Raw genomic sequence first — 24,168 nt, 5'->3', positions numbered from 1 at the left:
TTCTCCAATATATTAGCAGCACTTTACACAGAGCCTGGGACATGAGTAAATGAATAAATGTAAGATGAAATAAAATTTAATGAATGAGCACATGAGCCAACCTGATGAAATGCACTTCAAATCTATAGAATTTAGCCATCAGCTGAGATCTACCAACAAGGGCATCATTCAGATCTCCATCAGCAAGAGGCCCTTGATCAAATGCCCAAGACAGGGTTTATTTTTACGTTGGCAGGAGAAGACTCCACAATCTTTTCAAAGATAAAAACATGATTTTTGAAGGCTGGATCCATTTATCTTCTCCTCTCTCCTGTCATCCAAGATCTACTTTGGATATCGTGGAATGCCTATGGATATATTATTTCATTTCCTGTGAAAATTTATATTATAAAATTTATCCAATACTTGAAAACTAGGGAAAAAATGTCTGTATGCCCTTTCAATGTCTAGCATGACCTGGGTGAATCTATGGAATGTAGATTCCATATTTATTTACTAGTGATTAGGGCTCAGATGAGGTGAAGTTACATGCTAAAATGTAGAAAACTGATAGGTTTTTGTCCAATAGATGAAAATTATTTGTCTAGTAGGTGAAAATTATTTATGTCCAGCAAAGAAGAAAGAATATTATCTTGTATCTAATTTAGCAATCTGTAGAATATCATTTTATATCTGATTTAGAAATCTTATTCCAGTATTCCCTTTTTGTTTCACTGTCAATTTCTTGTATATGTCTTTGAATCAGCTTTGTCATCTTGTCTATCTCCTCATTAATGAGTTAAATAAACCTTTAATATGTGTTCACTATGTGTTTATATGAAATGGTATTAACTTTTTGAAAATTATAATTTGATACCTTGGAGTACAGATGTTCGCTATAGTATAACGGTTGAGCGTATATGCATGTTTAGCTACAGGTGTGTGGAAGGATTTAGGGTTTTAGAGCAAAAAAGGAAGGTTTTCAGGATGTGAGAAGGAAAAATCTTTGCCTCCACAGCCCAGAAGTGCTATTGGTAGGAGATCAAGATGTGGCTTCCATGGAACTCTGCAGCTCTTCAGTCCCAGGAAACAATGCCACAGGCTCGATGTCTTACTGCCAGTAGAGTTCTTTGGAAGAATTTAATTGGCCATTGCTCCCCTGACACCATCACGATTATGTTTTTCTTTTCCTAACCTAATTTTTCCATTGCCAAGAGGCGCAGATGTTTTGCTGTAGAAAGTCATGGCTCCCTACCTCCCCCTTGGCAACGTCTTCCTCATTTTGACTTTTATAGAATCTCCAAATGGTACAAAGTTTACAAGTTGACAAGAGTGTTACTAGCTCATTGGAGAATTGTCATCATAATTCTCAATTTGTGGATTTTCAGAAAGTGGTTCAAGCTATCCTTCACTTCTTTGACTAATCAGCAGCCTCAACAACAGCAGACAGCAAATAGTAGTTCCAGCACTTAAATAACTTAATCGAGGTAGCAGGTGCAGGCAGGAAGGACAGTATGTGGTGCCAGATTGTGACAGTACTTTCATGAAGGAGACCTGAATTCTAGTCCTGATTCTGTCATCATCAACTAGTAACTCTGAGGAAGTCACATAATTGCTCCATGCTCCATTTTTCCTCATTTATAAGTGAGGAAAGAGCTGTGGTGCATTAACCATATGTCAACTGCTGTGCTAGCCACTGGGGATACAAATAGGGATATGAGTTCATTTTTTTTTTTTATTCTGAGGAGCTAAGTAAGAGTCCACTGGGAAAGATAAGCATCAAAATAGAAAATTTCAAAGTGAGGTTTCCATGAGAATAAAAAGGAATACTTGGGGATGTTGGGCCAGGGAAGGGTATTGCAGAAAATGATGTTTCAGCTAGATTTTAGAGGATGAGAAGGAATTAACTAGTTAGGATGGCCATTCCAGATAGAGGGAACTCCATGGGCAATGGCTTTAGCTCAGACTACCACTTTGCATATGAAGAGTTGTGAATGTGACACTATTATCGGAGCAAATGTTGGAGACTGGGAAATCTTACTGTGACAGAAAGGAAATATGTGATTATACTAGAGGCAGGAGAGAAAATAGTCAATCAAAACCTGCCCACCTCTACCTACACCTGGTCTTTTAGAGTTGCCTGTCTCTGTGAATGATATTATCATCCTTCCCTTTATAGAAGCCAGAAATCTGGAAGACATTCACGACACCTCCCACTCTCTCCCCCATACCCAGCCTATTGTCAGGTTTTTCCAATTTTATCACCACAGTGCCTCCTAGATCTGACCATCTCTGCTTCTGTGTTAGTTACCTGGGGCTGCCATAGCAAATTACCCTACCACAAACTGGGTGACTTAAAAAATAAACTTTATTCTCTCATAATTCTGGAGGCTAGAAATCCCAATCATGGTGTCAGCAGGGTCATACTCCCTCTGAAGTCTCTAGAGAAGAATCCTCCCTTGCCTCTTCCAGCTTCTGGTAGTGCCAGGCATTCTTTAGCTTTTGGCAACATAATTCCAATCTCTATCCCTATCTTTCCATGACCATCTTTCCCCATGTGTCTTGGTCTTCACAGAACATTCTCCTATCTGTGTGTGTGTCTCTTCTCCTCTTCTTCCAAGGACACTAGGCATAATGGATTATAGCCTGCTCTAATTCAGTAAAACCTCATCTTAACTTGATTATACCTGCAAGGAATCTATTTCCAAAAAAGGTCTCATTCACCTTGTACTGGGGGCAAGGACTTCAACATATCTTTTGGGAGGACATAATCCAACCCATAACAACCCTATCACTTTAATCCAAGCTCTCTCCTGGACTACATTTGTGTATATTTTTGGTCTATTTAAAACCACTTGGATTCCTTTCAATTTTGACTCCTCATTAGAGCTAGAATGATCTCAAAATGGTAATCTGATCATATCTGCCCTTCTATCACCCCTTCTCTAATCCCCAGTCCTGGCTTAAAATCATTTAATGATGTCTGGCTCCCTACTCCATCTTTTGCCATAGATCCTTGCTTTTGGAATGTAGCAATAGTCTACTTTCCATGCTTCCTTATGTCACAGGTGGTGTTGCCTGAACTGTTTTCCTTCTTGTGCCCACTTAGTTAACAAATATTGATCCCACAGATCTCAGCCCAAGTAAAACTTCCTTGAGGAAGTCTTCCCTGAAATCATGACTAGTCAGATTCTGTCATTCACTCCCTAACACCATGAATTTCTCCTCCATGTCATGTATCACAAAAATAATTTTACATTTATTTGTGCTACTACTTGATTATCGAAGTCTCCTCCATTAAGATGTAAGACCTAAGGACAGAGGTTGGGTCCGGTGTTCCTCACCATTGTAAAACTAGTGCACACAACAGACCCTTAATAAATATTTATTCAGTGGTTAAATGAATGATGGGGTAAGCAAATGAGGCCACAGTCATTGGATGAAGGTGAGGGTCAGTAGTGTCTAAGCCAAGGCAGGCGTTGGGCCTAGTCCCGTGGGAACCTCTGGACAATTCTAAGCTGACAAATGAACTAGAAAGATGGCTCTCATCTGTAAAATGAGGATAATAGTATTTGTTATACCTACCCTGTACATTTTTATAAGAATTAATTATATAACTTGTATAAAAGACTAACTGCCATGCCTGGACATATCATAGAGGGAAGCCAGTGAAAGAGATGAAGAGGAAACATTAGTGCAAGAGGAGCAGGAGTAGGGCAGAGAACAGGGAGAATGTTCCAGGTGGGTGGAACAGCTAGAACAACTGCAGGAACACATGGCTCTGTTTGGGAGACAAAGATCTAAGGCCAAGATCTAATTCCTTCTCACTACTTGTGAGATTAAGAGATAGAGCTAGAGAAAGCAGCATAAATTTGGCCTTTCCACTTCAGACCATTTCATTCAATAGCCTTTCTGTTCCCCTTTTGATCCAGGAGTTGGGGACCAACTCTTTCCTACAAGCATTTTGAGTAGTTTTTGACATTGTGGAGAGTACAAGATTTATCATTAGTCCCCCATTTTCCAGCTGCATCGCCTTATATTGACTGCTTTACTCCTCTGTGCCTCTACCTCCTCATTCTGTAAAATGGTGATATCTACTTTATAGAGTTGTTGTACTAATAAATATAATGCTTAGAATAGTATCTGGCTTGTAGAAACCACTCAATAAATGTTAGTTGCTATCATCATCATCATCATCTAGTGCCAACAACCCTGTAATGCTGTTACTATTGTGCTCATTTTTCAGTTAAGGAAACTGTGCCAACATCACTGAAAGCAAATAAAAAGTCTAAAGGGCGGTATCCAAGCCATAAAACGAAGTTAGAGGGCTGTGTGGCAGTGGCTCAGTAGCAGAATTCTCACCTGCCATGCCTGAGACCTGGGTTCGATTCCCAGTGCCTGCCATGCAAAACAACAACAAAAAAGACTTCTTTCAAGCAGGATACAGAGAAAACTGGGATGGGAGTGATTTGGAATGAAGTGAGGCAGGGCCTAGGGAACTGTACCATCCAGCTAAGGATGTCAGGCTGGTTTCAAGGACTAGTCATAGAGATGATAGGCAGGAAGCAGATGATGTCTTCAGTGAATTTTATTCTTGATCTATGGAATGATTTAGTGTTGGGTTCACTTTTGTGAAGACTTTAGAGTTAAAAAGCCTCAGAATTTTGGAAGTTCAGTCTGGTGGTTATTCCCCCCAAGCTGATTTTTGAGGCTATAGTATTCTTTGTAGTTGCTGCTCTTTCAGAATAGGTATCAAAAATATTGGCAAAGAATTCATAGACTCATTACATTTTTTAATCAATATTTTTTCTTCTGATATTCTGATGAGTTTTCTATAGGCATATGGGAAATTTCCAGATAAACTTTCTATTACTTTTCCCTTATCTGCCCATTCTTTTTTTTTTGGAACACAACCTGGCTGCCAATACATGGTCAGATTGTGCATTGAATCAAAAGCTGGTACCAGGAATTCTCAAAGAAATCAATAAGACATTTTTTCCATTATAAAGAAAGAGACAATTTGTAACAAAAGCCATATTCTTGCAAAATCATTTCCTACCTCCCATTTGGTGCTATTTCTTTGAGCTCTTACTTATTTTCTCTAGGTTAGTTCCCTGGCCTAGAAAGTCATGTACACAAATGCACAGGAAAGTAGTGGTGGGAATTGAATTGGACTAGCTTAAGAAAAGGAGATGAGAAAAAATTATGAAAAAACAAAAAGGGAAATCCACTTTTGCCTGCAAAGGAAATGGAAAAAAATTAATGTCCACTGACGTTTGCTTTGACAAGCTCAAATAATCACCAATATGATTTCTGGAAAATTTTTAGTACAATGCCTCCATTGTACTCAGTGTGTGAGCCAGAATAATCTCTTTGAAGTTTATTTGCATCTCATGTATGTTTAAGGCAGAATGGTCTTGAGGCATAATTAATTATCCTTCCTAAGTCTCCAGTGATCAAGTGCATTCAAGAAACCAAATGAGCATATGCTTCCTGATCTTAACCCCTTATGAGACTTGGAGATAAAGAGGCTTTTCAAAGAGGCTTTGAAAAAATTTTGTTCAATTAAAGCCTCCTGAAAAAGTTGTGTGATTCAATACTGTACATTTGTGCAGGTCTGACACTATTGTGTAACCCAGAAAAGTCATGTTCTAATCCTGATCCAACCTTGTGGGACCAGACTTATTTTTTAACATTTAAACTTTGGATTGTTTCCATGGAGATGTGACACATCCAATTGTGGGCATGACCTTTGATTAGACAGAGATGCCACCACCCATTCAAGATGGGTCTTGATTAGTTTACTAGAGCCCTTTAAAGGGGGGGAACATTTTGGAGAAACCTTAGATGAAGACACTTAAAGAACAAAGCTGACAAAACCAACACAAGACCTGTATGTTTGGAGATGCAGAGCCTGGCAGACATCACCATGTGCCTTCCCGTGAGATGCTAAGCAAGCCAAAACTTGGAGAGAGTGACTGGCAGCCAAGAGATGAAACCCAGACCTGGAGAAGCCAAGTGAGGAACCCCCACAGGAAACAGAGGCTGAAAGCAAAGGTATTCAGGAGGCCAGGGACAAGCAGATGCCAGCCATGTGTCTTCCCAGCTGACAGAGTTGTTCCAGATGGCATCAGTCTTTCTTGAGTGTAGGTAGCCTTGTGTTGGTGCCTTTATTTGGACATTTTCACAGTCGTAGAACTGTAAACTTGTAATGAAATAAACTAAAAGCCATTCCATTTATGGAATATTGCTTTCTGGAAGCCTTAGCAAAGTAATACAATGTTTAAGAGGAAAGTAATAAAGCATCCTGAATACCTTGCTCCAGTACTTGTATTAAACATCACACACCACAAATGAAAGCTCTACATAGAGGGTGAGGTACCCAGCTGAAAATTATCAGCAACTCAGTTAATTGTTCACTTGCTTCTGGTCTGCAAGAGGAACTGACAATAACAGTAGGTAAATAGCAGACCAGAGTTTGAGGGCAGACTTCAAACTCTATTTTTTTTTTTTCTTTTTGTCATCAATGATTATCCTCTGGGTTCTTCCAGAATGTCATTGTAGGAAAGTTGGGATGTAAGAAGAATCTCCTTTCTTGATATCTATTTCCTACATCCTTTCCCACTCCTCTACTTCCTTGGCAGCCCTGCTGCTAGAAAATTTTGACAAACATACAGACCTGGCCCATGCATTTAAATGGTCCAAGCTCAATATGGTTCTCACTACTGCTTGATCACCTACTCTCCATTTGCCTCCTCACTCATATCAAGAAGTATGGATGGCCTTAGATTTTACCCTGCTTGCAAGCTAATAAATTAGCCTGCCACAATTCCATGGATGCTTATATAAGACATGAGACACAAAGTGTAACTAGTGCCCTGCTGGCAATGGTGCCAGTTGAGCACTGATACAAGTTTGTTAGTCTCAACACTAAAGGAATTTAGAAAAGAGAGGGCCAGTTGGAATAAGTAGCAAAGTTTATTAAAGAGGAGAGAGAGTACATGTTACAGAGGTTAATGGGGATATGCCCAAGGGAGGGACACACCCCGAGTGGAATAAAGTGGCTTATTTTGTAGGAAAGTTTTATTGGTGACAGGTTTTCATACAAACGTTTGAATACTAGGTTTCTTTTTTTGTTCTGTGAGGAGACAGCTAGCAGAATTTGTGGTTTTTGTCACATACCGAAAATCTGTCTTTGGGCAGATGGTTAATAATCTTTATGACCCTTTGCTTCATATCATAAACCAAGAGTTTGCTTTGGGCCCATGATTTTATAAGCTTTTATAGTTTAGGAGGTGTTCTAGTTTGTTAGCTGCCAGAATACAATATTTTATAAGCTTTTATGGTTTAGGAGGTGTTCTAGTTTGCTAGCTGCCAGAATACAATATACCAAAAACTCAACGGCTTCTAAAAAGGGGAATTTAATAAGTTACACGTTTACAGTTCTAAGGCCATGAACATGTTTCAATTAAAGCAAGTCTATAGAAATGTCCAATTTAAGGCGTCTAGGGAAAGATACCTTGGTTTAAGAAGTCTGATAACGTTAAGGGTTTCTCTCTCTGCTGGAAAGACACCTGGCAAAGTCTGCTAACTTTCTCGTTCAGCTTCTTGTTTCATGAAGCTCACCTGGGGGCACATGGGCTCCAGATCCCATCATTTTCTGCTCCCTCAGAATCTCCAAAGGTCACTGACTGGTGGATTCTATGGTTCTCTTGGCCTCACGGCTCTGCTCGGCTCTGCTGTGGCTGTCTCATCCTCAAAAGGCCCCTGGCTGGTGGACTCTGTTTCACGGTTCTGCAGCCTTCTCTGTGTGGCTTTCTTGTGGCTCTGTAGTTCTGAAGCTTGCTCCAAAATGCTTCTTCTTTTATGTGATTCCAGCAAACTAATCAAGACCCACTTAGAATGGTTGGAGACACGTCTCCATCTAATCAAGTTTAATATCCACAGTTGATTGAGTCACATCTCCATGGAGATAAGCTAATTAAAGTTTCCAACACACAGTATTGAATAGGGATTAGAAGAAACCGCTGCTCCACGAGGCTGATTAAGATTAAAACATGGTTTTTCTTTGGGTACATAAACCTTTTCAAACCAGCACAGGAGGTTTTGGGGCTTTCAGGGAAATTTTTTCCCTGGGAAGCTTGCAGTTTGCATTAGTTCCTTTGGAGTTAGATAAGAAACAAGGGACTTGCAGTTGTTTGTTAACTCTTTCAGAATTGAATAGGAAGCCGGAGACTTTTTTGAGTTGTCCTACTCTATCCTGCTTCAAAATCACAGACTAGCAACCATCATGCATTTTATGTTTGTATCCTTCTCTCTTGCCCCACAAGTTCCACAGGGGTAAGAAGGTAGCCCTTTATACGTATAAATATTCTTTAACGTGATGTTTCATCCCAGCTGAGGAATTCCAAGCTAGGGAAACCTCAATCCTTTAAAAAGATTTGTATACAAATTTGCCTAATCTTTGCCCCAGAGGCAGGCATTATCTCCATTATTCTGGAGAGCAGATAAATCTGACTTCTGCCCTAATCTCAAGATTATTAGCTATATAAACATCCCTGAACAGATAATTTGGAACAAAAAACACAAGGGCCTTTCCTCAGAAGATGTGCAGAAACCTGTAAGACCCAAGGAGAATTGTCTCCTAAAAACTCCCTATTACAATCTCCAGAATGATTTTTCTAGATTTTCTGTTTTATTCTTCCCTAATTGGTGGGTGTGCTGTTTTGAAACTTGTATATCCCAGAAAAGCCACGCTCTTTTAATCCAATCTTGACAGCAGATCTGTTCTTGGGTGGGACCTTTTGATTTGGTTGTTTCCCTGGAGCTGTGACCCCACACATTCAAGATGAGTCATAATCCACTTACCAGAATTGTTTAAGAAGGAGGCATTTTAGAAATCAGAACACAGATGCTTGGAGAAAGACAAAGCCCCGGAAGATGCTAAACTAGGAGTTGAAATCCAGAGCTTGCCCCAGAGAAGCTAAAAGTGGACCCTGGAATCAGAAGCTGAAAGCAATAATACGGGAGCAAGGACCAACAGATGCCAACCATGTGCCTTCCCAGCCACCAGGTATTTTTTGGATGCCAGCAGCCTTTCTTCAAAGTCCAGGTATCATCCTGTTGATGCCTTAATTCAGATATTTTCATGGCCTTAAAACCGTAAATTTATAACTTAATAAATCCCCTTTGTAAAAGTCAATCCATTTCTGGTATATTGCATTCTGGCAGATTTAGCAGACTAAAACAATGGGCAATCTTGATTCTTACTTTACTGAATGGCCAAAAAACCTCTCGCACACCTAATCTTCACTTTTGCCTGACTCAGCAGATTATGTTCTTAATCTTTCCTTCATTGCTTGGTGGAGTGATGTGTGCTCTCTGTTTAGTCAGTACATCTGCTGTATAACAAGCTATATGCAGTTCCTCACAATGAAAGGAATAAACCCCACTCCTTGTTTTCAAGAATCTAAGGAAGGAAATAGGCACATAATTTGATCATTTTAATCTAATACAGCAAGTGCTGTTAACCAAATGTGTACAAAATATATTGGGGAACCTAATCCAGATTGGTAGTTGGGACATTCCAGGATGGGTTCCTAGAACTGAGTACAAATTGAGTCTTTTTTTTTTGGCATGGGCAGGCTCTGGGAATCGAACCCAAGTCTCTGGCATGAAAGGTGATAATTCTGCCACTGAGTCTAAATTGAGTCATAAAGAATCAATGAGAGTTGAATAGGTTAAAGGGAGTAAGAAAGGAGAGAAAGACATTTTAGGCTGAAGGAACAGCTTGAAGTAAGCAAGATGAAAAATAATAGCATGGAATGTAGGAGTCAGGGAGACAGGGGAGGGGAGAAATCTAAGCAATTTTAATACTGCTGGAGCATAAACTATAAGGTTATAAGTAGAGGAAAGGAGGAGGAGCTTCCTGGAGGTTAGACTTGGAAGAGTCTTCAGCCATGGGCCATGATACAGAAGATTTTGTTTTAATTACATCAGTTTGGCAACAGAAGGGAAGATGGATTTGAAGAGGTCTAGGAAGAATATAGAACAATTAAGAGATATTGCAGTAATCCAAGCCTAAAATGATGAGAATTAGAACTACTCCAGCTCTGAATCTTAAGTGTCACAGAGGTACTAAAAGTTCCAAGGAAATACCAGCAATTATGCATATAGCTCAGTGTCTCAGAAACTAGAAATACACTTAGAACTTCAGACTAATAATGGCTGCTGTAAGAGCTTACAATCTAGGCTCCAATTTTCTTATATATATTTTCTGAAAGAGACCATAGCATATTTGCTCGTTTATTTCTGGTTTATTCAGCACAACACATTGTCCCCAACATTCATTCAGTCTGTTGTGCGCCTCACAATGTCATTCCTTTTTGTAACTGCACAGTATTCCATAAGATATATAGAAACACACATACACATAATTGCACAGTATTCCATCATATATATCACATTTCACCTTTTGGCTTCTCAGTCATTGTACCCTTTGGCTCACTCCATCCATTGGGCATCATGGATAATGTCCACAATAAGCAAATCACGTCTTACAGTGTCCTCACTTGGTTGTAGAATCAGCAGCGCTCTCAATTTTAGACAATTTTCGTTGATCCAAAGAGACAAAGAACTGATAAATATAGCCTCACCAAATATCAAATCAAAACATCACCTAATCTCTTGTCCTTCCCCTCTCCCACACCAATTATTCACCCCTGGCATTTCTGTGGTATTGCTGTTGTCTTCCTGTTAACTATAGGCCATAGCGTGCAATCACAGTATCCCCCCATCCTATATTGTTGAGACCCTTTTTCAACATGAAAAAGTTAGAATGGGCAAAGCCCACATACCCCTACAGATCAGGAGAAGGAACAAAGGAGAAGGAGGAGTTATAACAGAGGAGATAGGATTAACAGAGGAATATAACTGCTGAATCACTATAATGATGTTTCTTTTAGCTTCCAGTGTTTTGGAACAGCTAGAAGGAAAAACCTGAAAATGTGGGATGGTAAACCACATCAAACTTTGAAATCTGTTCTGTAACTATTTGTTAAAATGTACTTTGAAAATAATGCTGTTATGTATGTATGTTATATTTCACAATAAAAATGTTTTTTAAAAAGTAAATAGATTAAACTCTCCAGTCAAAAGGCAGAGGTTGGCAGAATGGATAAAAATGCATGACCCAACTATAAGCTTTCAACAGGAGACTCACCTTATAGTGAAAGACAAGACATAGGTAGGTTGAAAATGAAAGGATGGAAAAATACATACCATCCAACTAGTAACCAAAGAGAGCTGGAATACCTATAATAATATTAAATAAAATAGACTATAAGTCAAAACTGTTATGAGGAATAAAGACAGTTGTTATACACTGATAAAGAAGTCAATTTGACAATTATATACATATATACACACCTAACAGCAGAGCCCCATAATACATGAAGCAAATACAGACAGATATGAAGTGAAAAATTGATGACTTTTAATAGTACAAGACTTTAATATACTATCTTCAATAATGGTTAGAACATCTGTTCTAGTTTGCTAGCTGCCAGAATGCAACACACCAGAGATGGATTGGCTTTCAATAAAAGGGGATTTATTTAGTTAACGTATAGTTCTTCAGAGGAAAGGAAGCTAACTTTCAACTGAGGTTCTTTCTTTCATGGGAAGGCACAGGGTAATCTCTGCTGGCCTTCTCTCCAGGCCTCTGGGTTCCAACAACTTTCCCCAGGGTGAGCCCTTTCCGCATCTCCAAAGGCCTGGGCTGAGCTACGAGTGCTGAGATGAGGTATGCTGAGCTGCTTGGGCTGTGCTACGTTGAGCTCTCTCATTTAAGCACCAGTCAATTAAATCAAACACCATTCATTGCAGCAGGCATGCCTCCTAGCTGACTGCAGATGTAATCAGCAACAGATGAGGTTCACATGCCACTGGCTCATGTCCACAGCAATAGAACTAGGTATCTTTACCTGGCCAAGTTGACACCTGAACCTAACTACCACAGCATCTAAATAAAAGATCAGGGCAATAGAAGACCTGAATGATACTCTAAACCAAGTAGACCTAATAATCATGTATAGAACACCTCACCAAACAGCAGCAAAATGCACATTCTTCTCTAGTGCACATGAATCATTCTTCATGATAGACCATGTTAGGTCACAAAATGAGTCTTAATAAATTAAAAATATTGAAACCATGTACTGTTTCTTCTCTCACCACAGTAGAAAGAAGCTAGAAATCAGTAACAGAAGGAGAAATGGAAAATTCACAAACCCTTGCATATTAGTTAGGGATCTCTAGAGAAACAGAATCAACAGGAAACACTTGCAATTATAAAAGTGTCTCACATGACCGTGGTAATGCAGAGTCCATAATTCGCAGGGCAGGCTGTGAAGCTGACGATTCCGATGGAGGAGATGGAGCTTCCACAGGAGAGGCTCACCAGCCGAAACAGGAAGAGCCTGTCTCTTCTGAATCCTCCTTAAAAGGCTTCCAGTGGCTGGATTAAGCATCACTCATTGCAGAAGACACGCCTCTGGCCAATTACAAATGGAATCAGCTGTGGATGCAGCTGATGTGATCATGATTTAACGCTGTGAAATGTCCTCATTGCAACAGACAGGCCAGCACTTGCCCAACCAGACAAACAGGTACCAACACTTGGCCAAGTTGGCACATGAACCTGACCATGACACCATGTAAAGTAAATATTGTACTCTCAAACAACCAATGAAGTAAAGAGGAAATCACAAGGGAAATGAGGAATTCATCTTGAGGTGAATGAAAATGAATGTATAACACACCAACATGTATGAGATGCAGCAAAGTTACTACTGAGAGGGAAATTTATACTCTAAAGCTTAATGTTAAAAAAGAAGAAAGATTCAAATCACAGACCTAACCTGAAAACTAGAAGAACTAATAAAAGAAGAGCAAACTAAATCCAAAGGAAACAGAAAGGAGTTAATGATTGTTAGATCGGAGATAAATGAAATAGAGAATAGAAAACAATAGAGAGAACTAACAAAAACAAAAGTTGGTTCTTTGACAGATCAATAAAATTGACAAACCTGGAGTTAGACTAATAAAGAAAAAAAAAGGACAAAAATAACTAAAACCAGAAATAAAAGGGAGACATTAATACTGTCTCCACTGAAATAAAAAGGACCAAAAGAGGATACTATAAACAGCTGTATGCCCACAAATTAGATATCCTAGATGAAATGAAAAAATTCCTGGAAACACTCAAACTACATGCACTGACTCAAGAAGAATAGAAGATCTCAACAAACCAATAACTAGTAAAGAGATTGAATTAGTCATCAAAAATACCCCAACAAAGAGAAGCCCAGGATCAGGTGACTTCACAGAGAATTTTAGCAAACATTTCTAGAACTGTTAACACCCATCCTGCTCAATCTCTTCCAAAACATTGCAGAAGAGGGAATACTCCCTTACTTCATTCTACAAAGCCATCATCATCCTCATACCAAAGCCATATGCAGATAACACAAGAAAAGAAAATTGTAGACCATTTTATCTCATGAATATAAATGGAAAAATCCTCAATACTAGCAAACTAAATCCAACATCACATTAAAAGAATGATATGCTATGATCAAATGGGATTTATCCCTCATATATACAATGGTGGTTCAGCATAAGAAAATCAGTTAATGAAATACACCACATTAACAGAATGAAGGTGGCGTTTTGTTTGATAATCCACTTTCCTATTGGAAGGAGGGAGAAGAGCAGCATTCTAATGAGGCTGATGGCCAAACAAAACCACCCAAAAGTCCTTGCCCTCATATTCTTTGACAATTATCTGAGCTAAATGACCTTGCTTTTAACTTCTCTGAGGCTTAATTTCCTCTATTATACAATGAGAATAATAATGCTTTCTTCAAAAATAATGCTGAGATTATGCAATTAAATCAGATAACATGGGACAGTATCTGACACATAGTAAATCATCAAGAAATGTTTCCTAATTTCCTTTCCTTCTCACCCCTCCCTCCCTTTCTTCCCTTCTCTTTGCTTCCCTTCTTGTCCCTTTCTTTCTCTTCCCTTTACTTGCCTGATTCATACCACCTGACCAATTCCCTATGGGGAGGGAGGCAATTTCCGTCTGGGAAGATCTGCTGTTCTAACTCCAGCTCAGCTAATTGGACCGGAGGCAGACTCCAGTACCCTACTTATCCCCCAGGACTCCTCTTCCTCCTCCACCTCCACTGGATGATGTAACTGTGAGCATTATTAAATACAGAGTCTGCTTCTTCTGTGTAAAATATGCTAAGCAGTCCAGTCAATTTTCATATGTTATGAGCCACCTTACTGTTTTCTTGAAAGGAAGTCTCGAAAGTAATTAATTAGCATGAGTAAGGAGGGATCTGGGAGCACCTCTAAAAGGCAACTGAAGCTTGTCTGAGGTATCTGCTTGATTTGGGCATGGGTCTCAGGTAAATACCGAATGTTGGAGAAGCAACCCCCTTGATTGATGCAGAGACCATCCTGAACTTCTTGGGTCCAGTCCTAAGGAGTGGGCCGTGGAAGATCGTCATCCTTCCAGAAGAATCTACCCTGTACCGGGGATTGCTCTATCTGAAGGCTCCAAAGAAATGGGACAAGAAATTCAAATTAAACTGGAATCCCTCTAGAGCTGATTATCCTGTTTTCCTTCTTTCCCATTCTATGAGTGCTCATCAGGTTATTTCAGAAACCCTCCCTTCCCATCCCTAATATTGGACCAGATAGACTACTCAGGGGCTATGTGGGTCTCAGAAGCCCTTGAAGCTTCTTGGAGGGTAGGCTGGGAGCATCCACTATAGCATCCCTATTGCTGTCTTAACTGATCAGAAGCGTGGGGACATTATGTCACCTCGCCCTTCACTCACAGGTGAAAAACCAACATGAAAACCATGGGGAAGAAAACATCCAGTACAGCCCAGCCTTCCAGAATACCTCATGAAAAGCAGCAGCCTTTTGTTGACAATCTATTCATTTTGCATTAGAAATAAAAAGCCTCTTTGAAATTATACTGGCTTAGGAAGCAGAACACCTTCTAGTTAACACTAGAAGTTAAACTTCAAACAGATGTTAGTTTTTGCTAATATAGTTACATTTTTTCTTTAAAAGCTGCTTTTCCCAGGGATAATTCCCACTTATAATTCTCTCCTTCATTTCTTGTAGTGGAAGTAGATAATATTTTGAGCAAAGGGTTAGCCCAGAGGGATAAATTGGTCTCTGCCAAATTCCTGCCAAATATCGAGGCAACTTGGATGTTCCTGGTGACTCGTGGGGTGGACCCTGACCGCACTGAGTCCACGCATGCCCACTTTCCTCTTCTTTCTCCAGCAAGGACTGAAAATAGTGCACCATGCAGAGAAGACACTGACCAGCTTCTGCAAGTGGCAGAAGAGCATCAATCCCAAGAGCGACACCAACCCTGCCCATCACGATGTGGCCGTCCTTCTCACCAGGTACCCCAGGGACTGCACGGAACCCGGGGTGGCAAGGGATAGGGGAGGGCAGGTGTGTGAAAGGGATTCTAGGTATAGATATTTGGGGGAGTCTCACTCCTCTTTCCTGCGCTCGGCCTTCAGCCAGAATGTATGCTCCAGGAGTCGGCATTCCTGAACCAGCACAGACCGTCTCTGGGGTTGTTCTGTGGAGTGCGAGGGGCTTGCATGAGGAAAGCACCCAACTCAGAGGCAGAGGGTCTTCTCTTAGCCTAGATGTCACTCCTTCTGCGCTATCTCAGGGGAAGAGGACCTTCTCACTATTGGAGCCAAGAAAATGACGGGCAGAGGAGCAACTGGGGTACAGAGACTGCCGGTCACACTGTTTCTCAGACAAATTACTTTTGTAATTCTTGTTTTTCATGTAAATCACATCATGCCTTTGCATTTAAGGCTTATAGTTCAGTTTTTCTTTTTAATTCCTCAGAGCATTCTTAGATGGTTTTCCATTTTTGCATGAATCCCTGCGATCCTTAAGGGGAATGAGAAAGAAAACATTCCAATGAGCATTTTCCTTCCTCCCCAGAAGTAACTCCTTTCACTTTGCTCTCCTGTTCTTACCCTGCCCAGCCCCCAACATATGATAAGCCATAGCCTTGCCAGTCCATAGCAGTCGTTCTCAGACTTTGGTGTATTGAATCACTGGGACAGCTTATAAAGACCACAGGCCCAGGCCCTCAGAATGGGACAGGGCCTAGACTCTGTAATTTTTACCAGTTGCCTCAGGTGAGTTAGATGCTAACCAGGCTTGAGGGTCCCTGTTCTTTAGCATCCTCAGGACTGCATTCTCCACTCCCAACCTTGTCCCCACTCAGCAAGCTCAGGCACTGTCCTGCCACCTCAAATCTGCACTGCACGGCTCCTTGCAGACCAGTTTTCTGCTCTCTCCAGCACAGATTTTCATTTTTAAGCAACACATCAGTATCATTTTTCTTCAGCTTGTCCGGTTTATGGGGGGAATATGAGCTGTTACCTATGGCCTGTAGTGCTGTCAAAAAATAAATAAACAAAAGGGGGAAACTCTCATTATCAAAATTGCCTGACTGCAAATAGCTAAAACAAATCAGCAGGTTTGTGGGGAGCATGCAAGTTGGTGGGACACAATGACTGAATAACCTGAGTCCGTGAGGACACTTTGAATTTGATGAATCCTCAAAGGTTTCACTGTGGAACATCAACTGCGACAGCACAGAGCACATATGTAAAACCCAATGGGGCCTTGAAGAGCGTTCTCAGGTGGGCAGTGTGCTGCGATCACATTTCAGCTATTGAATTCTTTGAAATAATCCTGATCTCTAAGGTCTTATAAGCATATCTTCTCACATAGTTAAGAACCTTTTTTTGTTAATAAATTGCTCTGTGGCAAAATATGGGCCTCTTTTCTGATCCAGTGATGATTTCATCTTTAAAACTGCCTTCTTCCTGCATTTTTATTTGCAATCAGGAAGCTTGTTTGCAGAGCCTCATTAGACTCCTGTAACTTTTATCCAGTGGGATTTCCAATGCTTTATTATTTTTTTCCCTCCAATTTAGAAACATGCAATCATCTCTATAGAAATCAGCCCTCTTTTAACTCTGATTAAGGTTGAGGGCAGGATAAAGGGAGAGGGTTCTCCCTGGATAGGCAAAGTGCTGTGGCTAAATCTTCTCCCTTTTTCGTAAGGAAGATACTATTTTGTTCTCACCAAAGCTAGTCCCTAGGGCACACATAAGAACCATCAAAACTTCCAGAAATCATAGCTGTGAAAAGCCAGTGAACTTTCCTTATCGGATCAGATTCTTTGAAGGCTGTTTATTCATTCATTCAATAAGTATTTATTGAGTACCCACTATATTCTAATCTAGATGAAAGAAGGGTTTACGTTCTAAATTCTTAGGGGGAAAAACTGTGTGCGGCATGCAAGAACCTGGGATACATGTTAGAGGGGGTCCCTGTCACAGGGAATCTCCTGCACTGGAAGTTCCTAGTGCTGGGTGTGTGGTGTCTGTGGGGAAGACAGGCTGACCCTGAACATTTTTTTGCTGTCATCTGTCCCTTGGTCAGTGCCTGGAATACCTACAAGTTATGATTCAAGGGATGATCATTATCCTCCATCCTATCCAAATAAACACATGAAACTCCAAACACCGGAATTATGAAGGTATTACAACCATGGTTAAACTCAGACACACTCCCTGGGAAGTCTGTGGCATAAACCTATTACATTAGGTTCAACAGGATCTTTGATATCTTGAGTTGATCAGAAGTTCCCCTGGGGCCTAGGTTGGGAAGGGTGTGGAATATAACACAGGGACTCAGGAGCCAGTGGACAATGAGCTAGAACACTAAGGACCTGGGCAGGAGGCCAGGCGAAGGCTCTGGTCCAAGCAGAACCCCTCTGCAGGGAAAAATACTGGTGGTTAATGACCAGAGTTTCATCTCAGGAAGTCGTTTATTTCCATGAGAACAGAATCGGTTCTCCTCTTATTCTCACATCAAGAAATGATTGAGTAAATGATAGCTGACATCCATGGAGTAGTTGGGCTAGGCACTGTTCACTATTAGAATGTTCATCATTCCATTGAATAACCAAATAACACTGTTAGTTGATTACTGTAAATTATTTTACAGATGGAAAGCTGAAGCTTAGTTACATCATTTGCCCCAAATCTCATTGCTGTTAATGAGTACAGCTGGAACTTAAATCCATGTAGTTTGATCACAGTGTGTATACTCTTAACATTGAAAGACCTGCTCTGCTGTTCTCTTATGGGATTTCTGATCATTTTTATTCTTCAGAAAGGAATCTCATTTCATGAGAGTGTTGTGGTCTCACTAGCTCCTAGACAATGGAGAATATTTCAAGTTCTAAAGTAGGGTTTATCAAACTCAGAACTGTTGACATTTGGGACCAAATAATTCTTTATTCTGGAGACTGTCCTGTGTACTGTAGGATGTTTAACAGAATCTCTGCCTCTATCTATGAGATTCCTGTAGCAGCCCTCTTCCAGGTTGTGACAGCCAAAAATGTTGTTATGTGGGAATCACTGGTCTAAAGAAATTGGTAGGATCAGGGAAGGAGGGAAGTATGAGACTACATATGGAGAAATGTCATGAGATCTACTTTAACAGGGTTCTCTATAGAGGTGAATTCAGTAGAAGGAGGATTTGACTCAGAATGCACCCAATGAAATGGGGCTAGTGTCTATAGGCCAAGGCATGTCTTACCCTGTAAAACAATCCCGGTGCCTGGTGGAAGTACACCAAATAATACTTTTGCGGTTTAAGTTCCTTACCTGTAAGAATCATGTTCTTACAATTCTTTTAGTTACCTCTTTTTTCCTCCATAATGCTGGAAGGCACTCAATAAATAATTATTTAATGGATCCTGCCATATTCATTCAGCATTTCCCAGCAGAGCCTAGAGACCTGGACTTTTTGAATGGAGTAATAATGAGCTCATCTGGCCGTGGGAGTGGGGGAAGGGAGCAGGGAGGAGATGGTATGGTTAATAAGAACAGATCCAGAAAATATTTAGAGTGATCAAGCCGTATGTCCCAATTTAACTCTCCAGCAATGGACCATCCAGCAACTGCTGCCATTAGAAAGATTGTGGATTCATGGCTGATGCTCATTTCTGAGGTTGAAGTTTCTCTCTCTCATTCCATCATACCAGCCTGGAGAAGTGAGAATTTTCAGAGCTTCTCAAAGCCTGAATCTTTTCCATGGCCCAAATGACCCCAAAAGGAGTTCATTTATTGCTAGAAATAGTGCCCACATAAATCCCATGAGTTGATGGTTGCCAAGTAACTAAAGCTGAAAATCTCACTGGTATTTATGCTAGTGTCACTCCTGGCAAAGAGCTGCTCTCTTGAGCTGAAGAAAACCAAATGATTAATTGAGACATTCAAAACTCATATTGATGATTTAAATAATCTCTACCAGAATATAAGAGTATGTTTTATATTTAAATTCTGTAATTTTAAGTTTTAAGGTGCTAGGAGTCTTTCTTTTCTCTTGCTAGGGTAGGGCAATAGAGATGTTCTAGTGAACAAAGAAAGAAGGATGCCATGGTGTGTGTGTGTGTTTGTGTGTGTGTGTACACATGTCCATGAGTGTCTACTCCCATATTGGAGTAATGAGGATGGATAGATCATTGATTTGATCTCTGGATGGGTGAGTGGGACCAGTTGCTTTTTCATGAATAAGAAAAAGTTCTCAAATGGGTTTTGAACAATATCTCAGAAAGGCCAGTAGGAAGTTTCACATACCCCAAAACCCCAGCTGTTGCTAAAATTGTCCCATCCCTGTTTAACAGTTCAAATTAACTTTAGTTTCCAATCAAATGTTCTCTTTTTAGCCAAATAATCTAATATGGCTTCTTAATATCATGAGCAAAAGCAACCAAAAATAAAGCATATACTATGTATCCCACATTTTTTAGGTGTCTGTGAGAGTCTATGATCAAAAGTGAAATCAGAATAATCTTAATGAGTTCAAAATTGCTCCCTGTATTCAATGTTGTTGTTGTTGTTGTTTAAAGCATGGTTTTTATATCACATTGAATGTGAATTAGCATTCCGTTTTTTTCCAGGAAAACTTATCAGACATTGCCTTGTGCCTAAACATTTATCTCTATTCTGCTTTCAGAAAAGACCTCTGTGCTGGTTTAAATCACCCCTGTGAGACCCTGGGTCTGTCTCACCTGTCGGGAATGTGTCAGCCTCACCGGAGTTGTAATATCAATGAAGATTCTGGACTCCCTCTGGCTTTCACAATTGCCCATGAGCTTGGACACAGGTAAACAGCCAAGGAAATTGGGATCTCTTCACCATGTGCCTGCATCAGAATTGGTAAAGGGATTGGGCAGTGCATTAAACTGGGTATCAGGGGATTTGAATTTCAACTGTGACTCTACTTTCTCACCTGTCAAGTGGATATAATAACACATTTCACAGTCTCCAAAGTCTCCTGTGCCCTGACCACCCATTCCTATATGTATTTAAGAAATCAGAGGCCACTATAGTTCTCTGTAACAGAATGGGGCATGCAAAGGCAAGGAGATAAGCTTTGACTTAGTTTAATTCAGGAGTAACAATTTCTGTTTCCTTTTTATAAAATGATAATAATATTCATATTATTAAAAAATGACAAAAACTAGCATTTTTTATGCCTTTACTTTATGGCAGACGTTATGCCAAGCTCTTTGCATTGTGTCATTTAATCCTCACAACAGTTTTATGAAATAGATTGTATTGTTAGCCCCATTTTACTCACATACACTAAGGATAAGATTGAGTAGATTAGATGCTGAAGACTGCTAAAAATTTGAAAAGACCAACAAGTGTACCCTAGTGAACTTGATGTGCTGGTTGTAGCAAACATGTGTGAATTTGATTAGATGAATTCATGGAAGGCAGATTTCAGAATGCTCGAGTGCAGGAACAGTAAAGACTCTGGATTCTCCGAATGGTAGTGGCTCATGGAGGAAAGAGGTTAGCTTGTTACATCACTTGTCCATGTATTTGCTTAACCACAAATAAGAAAGCATCATATTAATTGGAAACTCAGAGTAAGGAATCTCACAAATGGCTGAGCTATACCCCTGCCTATCATGAAGCCACAAGCCTGGATCTCTTCCCTCTAAAGAAGGAAGCAGAAAACTTGGACATACTCTGAGCACACAGCCAGAAAAGAGGTAGGATGGGGGAGAAACTGGGCTTTCTTAAAATTTTTTCCTGATAATATTTAAACTTTTCAAAATACTGTCACTTACATCACAAAGGTAGAGCATTGACTTGAGAATTTTAAAAAGTCAGTGCTTGTTTTGTCTTTTCTACCAACCAATATAATAACCTTAGATAACTCCCTTCACTTCTCTGCACCTCAATTTCTTCATCTGTAAAATGAACAGGGTTAAACAAGGCAATTTTTGGAGCACTGTGATTTATTTGATCCTTACAAAAACCCTTGCAGAGAAATATGATATATTCTAATATTCTTAGTTGTCAAAAATTCGGAGAGAAGAAAAGATGAAATTAAGTGACTTTCTGGTAATTAAATAATGATTGGAGCAGGAGGGATGTAAAACTAGGATATAAAGGTGGGCCTTTCAAAGACTAGGCCATAGTAATTTGCATGTTGAAAATAAAACTTGACAAGAGGAAAGTTATTCCAATTACTTGTATTTCTCGTGTGCTAACACACACATTTCACCAATCCTGATATATGAATAGACATGGCTACTGCACCCTCAAGCCAAGGTATTGGTGTCAGCAGCATCTGCTGCCTAAGCAATGTCAAGTGAATATAACTAGGTCAATCTGAAAAGTGATTGCTCTGCAATGGTATACCAAAACTAAAAAAAAAGAAAAAGTTGAGAAAAACCAACTTGTTATAAGACATTCTCAAATACTCACTGGTTGTGTTCAGAGAATGGATCCTGTATATCCTCAGATTTAATCTGACCTTGTAAAAAGACTCAGAAATATGTTCAACAAAGTCTGCAAAAACAAAGTCACCCCAAGTTGTGTGTTTTTTTTTTTTTTTTTTTTTTGCATGGGCAGGCACCGGGGACCAAACTCAGGTCTTTGGCATGGCAGGCAAGCACTCTTCCTGCTGAGCCACGGTGGCCTGCCCACCCCAGTTTTTGAGACATCATTGGGATGATTATCCGGGCACATATCACATGGGATTATCCCTTTTGTAAGGAAAGCCACCAAAGTAAATCCTCCTTTCAGATTTCAGAAGTTCTCCCGTAAAGTTCAGAACCTCTTGAAAATACTGCTTGAGCACAATTTCCCTGAACACTTGGAGACAAACAGCTGTAATTGTTTAGTGGTGATCAAAAGTGGTGGACTACTTCTGGTGGTAAGATCAAACAGAGCACTAGAGCTATTCAATGCAATTTTGGGAAAGAAATACTACTATAAGGATGATTTATCTTTATCTCATACCATGGTTGTTTTTATCATTGTTCTGTTTCAAATTGTATGGGGAAAAAAAATGAAGATCTAGCTTTTAGGGAAAAAACCCTTTAATTAAATATGAAATTCTTAATTAAAAGAACTAAAGAATAGTTTTTAAGTTTGTGCAGAAACTGACTTGGGTACAAGGATTTGACAGCTGTTAGTTTGTTGGGAGGTGAAAGAAACATCAGAAAGAAAGTAGGTAGGTGGCATAGGGAAGGGACGTTGGGAAATAAAATTTCATTATATCAGCTTCTACTATGGGAAACTGAACCCTAATCCCATGGATAAACCCTAAGACATCTTAGAAATAAAGATCTCAGTGTTATCCCACCCAAGGAGGGAAGACCGAGGTATTTTATGTATCAACATTCTTAGGTCATTGATTAATGGCTGCTTCCAGTGGTCGCTAATTCTTTTATACTTTCAGCTTGGGTAGGTGAAGGCAGAGTAGCTGTCTTGGCTTTGGGAAAGCCTTCAGCAAAAGATGCAGATATTGGCAGCAGTCTACTTGTGGTGAGCATATGGGCAAGTACCAACAAGCATCTGTTATAGTTTACTCAGGGACATTCAATGCCACCCCTTAAAAAGTTTAGAGTCAGGGAAGATGGAATATACATATTTATTATACATACAATGTAGCAAAATAGAAAACTCATAGATAGTAACTGCTGTGCTCCAACCAAACACCACAGGATAAAACTGCAGCCCCATGTCCACTCATACTAGCAAAGGCTCAATGAGGAACCTAGACTTAGGTTCTTAGAGGAACCTCTCTCTACCCATGTGAGACTGTAAAAAGGACCCAATGCCCCAACTTGAGAGAGATGGAAAAAAATAATAATAAAAATAGGGAGCTGGGAGTTTCATTCCTGCAGGCAGGTTAGGAGCCCTCCAATTGGACTTGTGTTGTGTCAGTGTAGACTATGTGGGAGCCTGAAATCTCCACTCTCCCCTCCCCATCCCAACAGTAACAAAAAGACACCCCCCAACTTGAATCAATAAAAGCTGCTTGGGGAACCTGAACTTAAACCCCAACCTGGCAATAATGAGGCACTCCCCCATCCCCTGCAAGAGTGATGTCATAAATACCAGCTAAACTGAAATGTATAAATAAAGTCCAGTCTCATAAAATAATATGAAAGTGTGCCAATTTCAATATAAAATCACTTATTATACCAATAGTCAGGAAAATCTTAAACTGAATGAAAAAAGAAAATCAATAGATGCCAACACCAAGATGACAGAGGTTAGAGTTAGCTGACAATAATATTAAAGCAGACATAGTAAAAATGTTTCAATGAGCAATTACCAACAGCCTTGAAACAAGTGACACAATAGAAAGTCCTAACAAAATAATAGGAGCTATAAAGTGAAACAAGTGAAAAATACAATAATAAAAATTTAAAAACAGTGGATGAGAAGATTGGAGGGGACTAAGGAAAGAGAATCAATGAGCTGGAAAATAGAACAATAGAAATGATACCATCTGAACAACAAAGAGAAAAGATACAGAAAAAAATGGTTATATCCTCAGAAACCTTTTATTATGGTGTTACAATAAAAGATTTTACATTCATGTCAAGAGAGTCCCAGCATTTGTGTCATCAGAGTCCTAGCATTTATATCGTCAAGCCCCAGAAGGAGAGGAGAAAGAGGGAAGGATTGAAAAAAGAATTCATAGAAATAATGGCTGAATTAT

The 24,168-nt window shown here is 39.8% G+C and overlaps 1 protein-coding gene across 2 annotated transcripts in view; it reads left to right on the top strand.

Annotated features, from left to right (window-relative positions):
• The window catches only part of ADAMTS12 (ADAM metallopeptidase with thrombospondin type 1 motif 12), a 415,156-nt gene that overhangs the window by 236,405 nt on the left and 154,583 nt on the right, over positions 1–24,168 (top strand). For both annotated transcript variants that reach the window (XM_077116928.1, XM_077116929.1), the window contains 2 exons: positions 15,355–15,479; positions 20,149–20,298. In XM_077116928.1, coding sequence (XP_076973043.1) covers positions 15,355–15,479; positions 20,149–20,298 — 275 coding nt within the window. The remainder of the gene's footprint in view (positions 1–15,354; positions 15,480–20,148; positions 20,299–24,168) is intronic.

The sequence above is a fragment of the Tamandua tetradactyla genome, chromosome 9 (genome assembly GCF_023851605.1).
Source record: "Tamandua tetradactyla isolate mTamTet1 chromosome 9, mTamTet1.pri, whole genome shotgun sequence".
NCBI lineage: Eukaryota > Metazoa > Chordata > Mammalia > Pilosa > Myrmecophagidae > Tamandua > Tamandua tetradactyla.
Note: the sequence above shows the minus strand (reverse complement) of the source record. Positions and strands in the feature narration are given on the sequence as shown.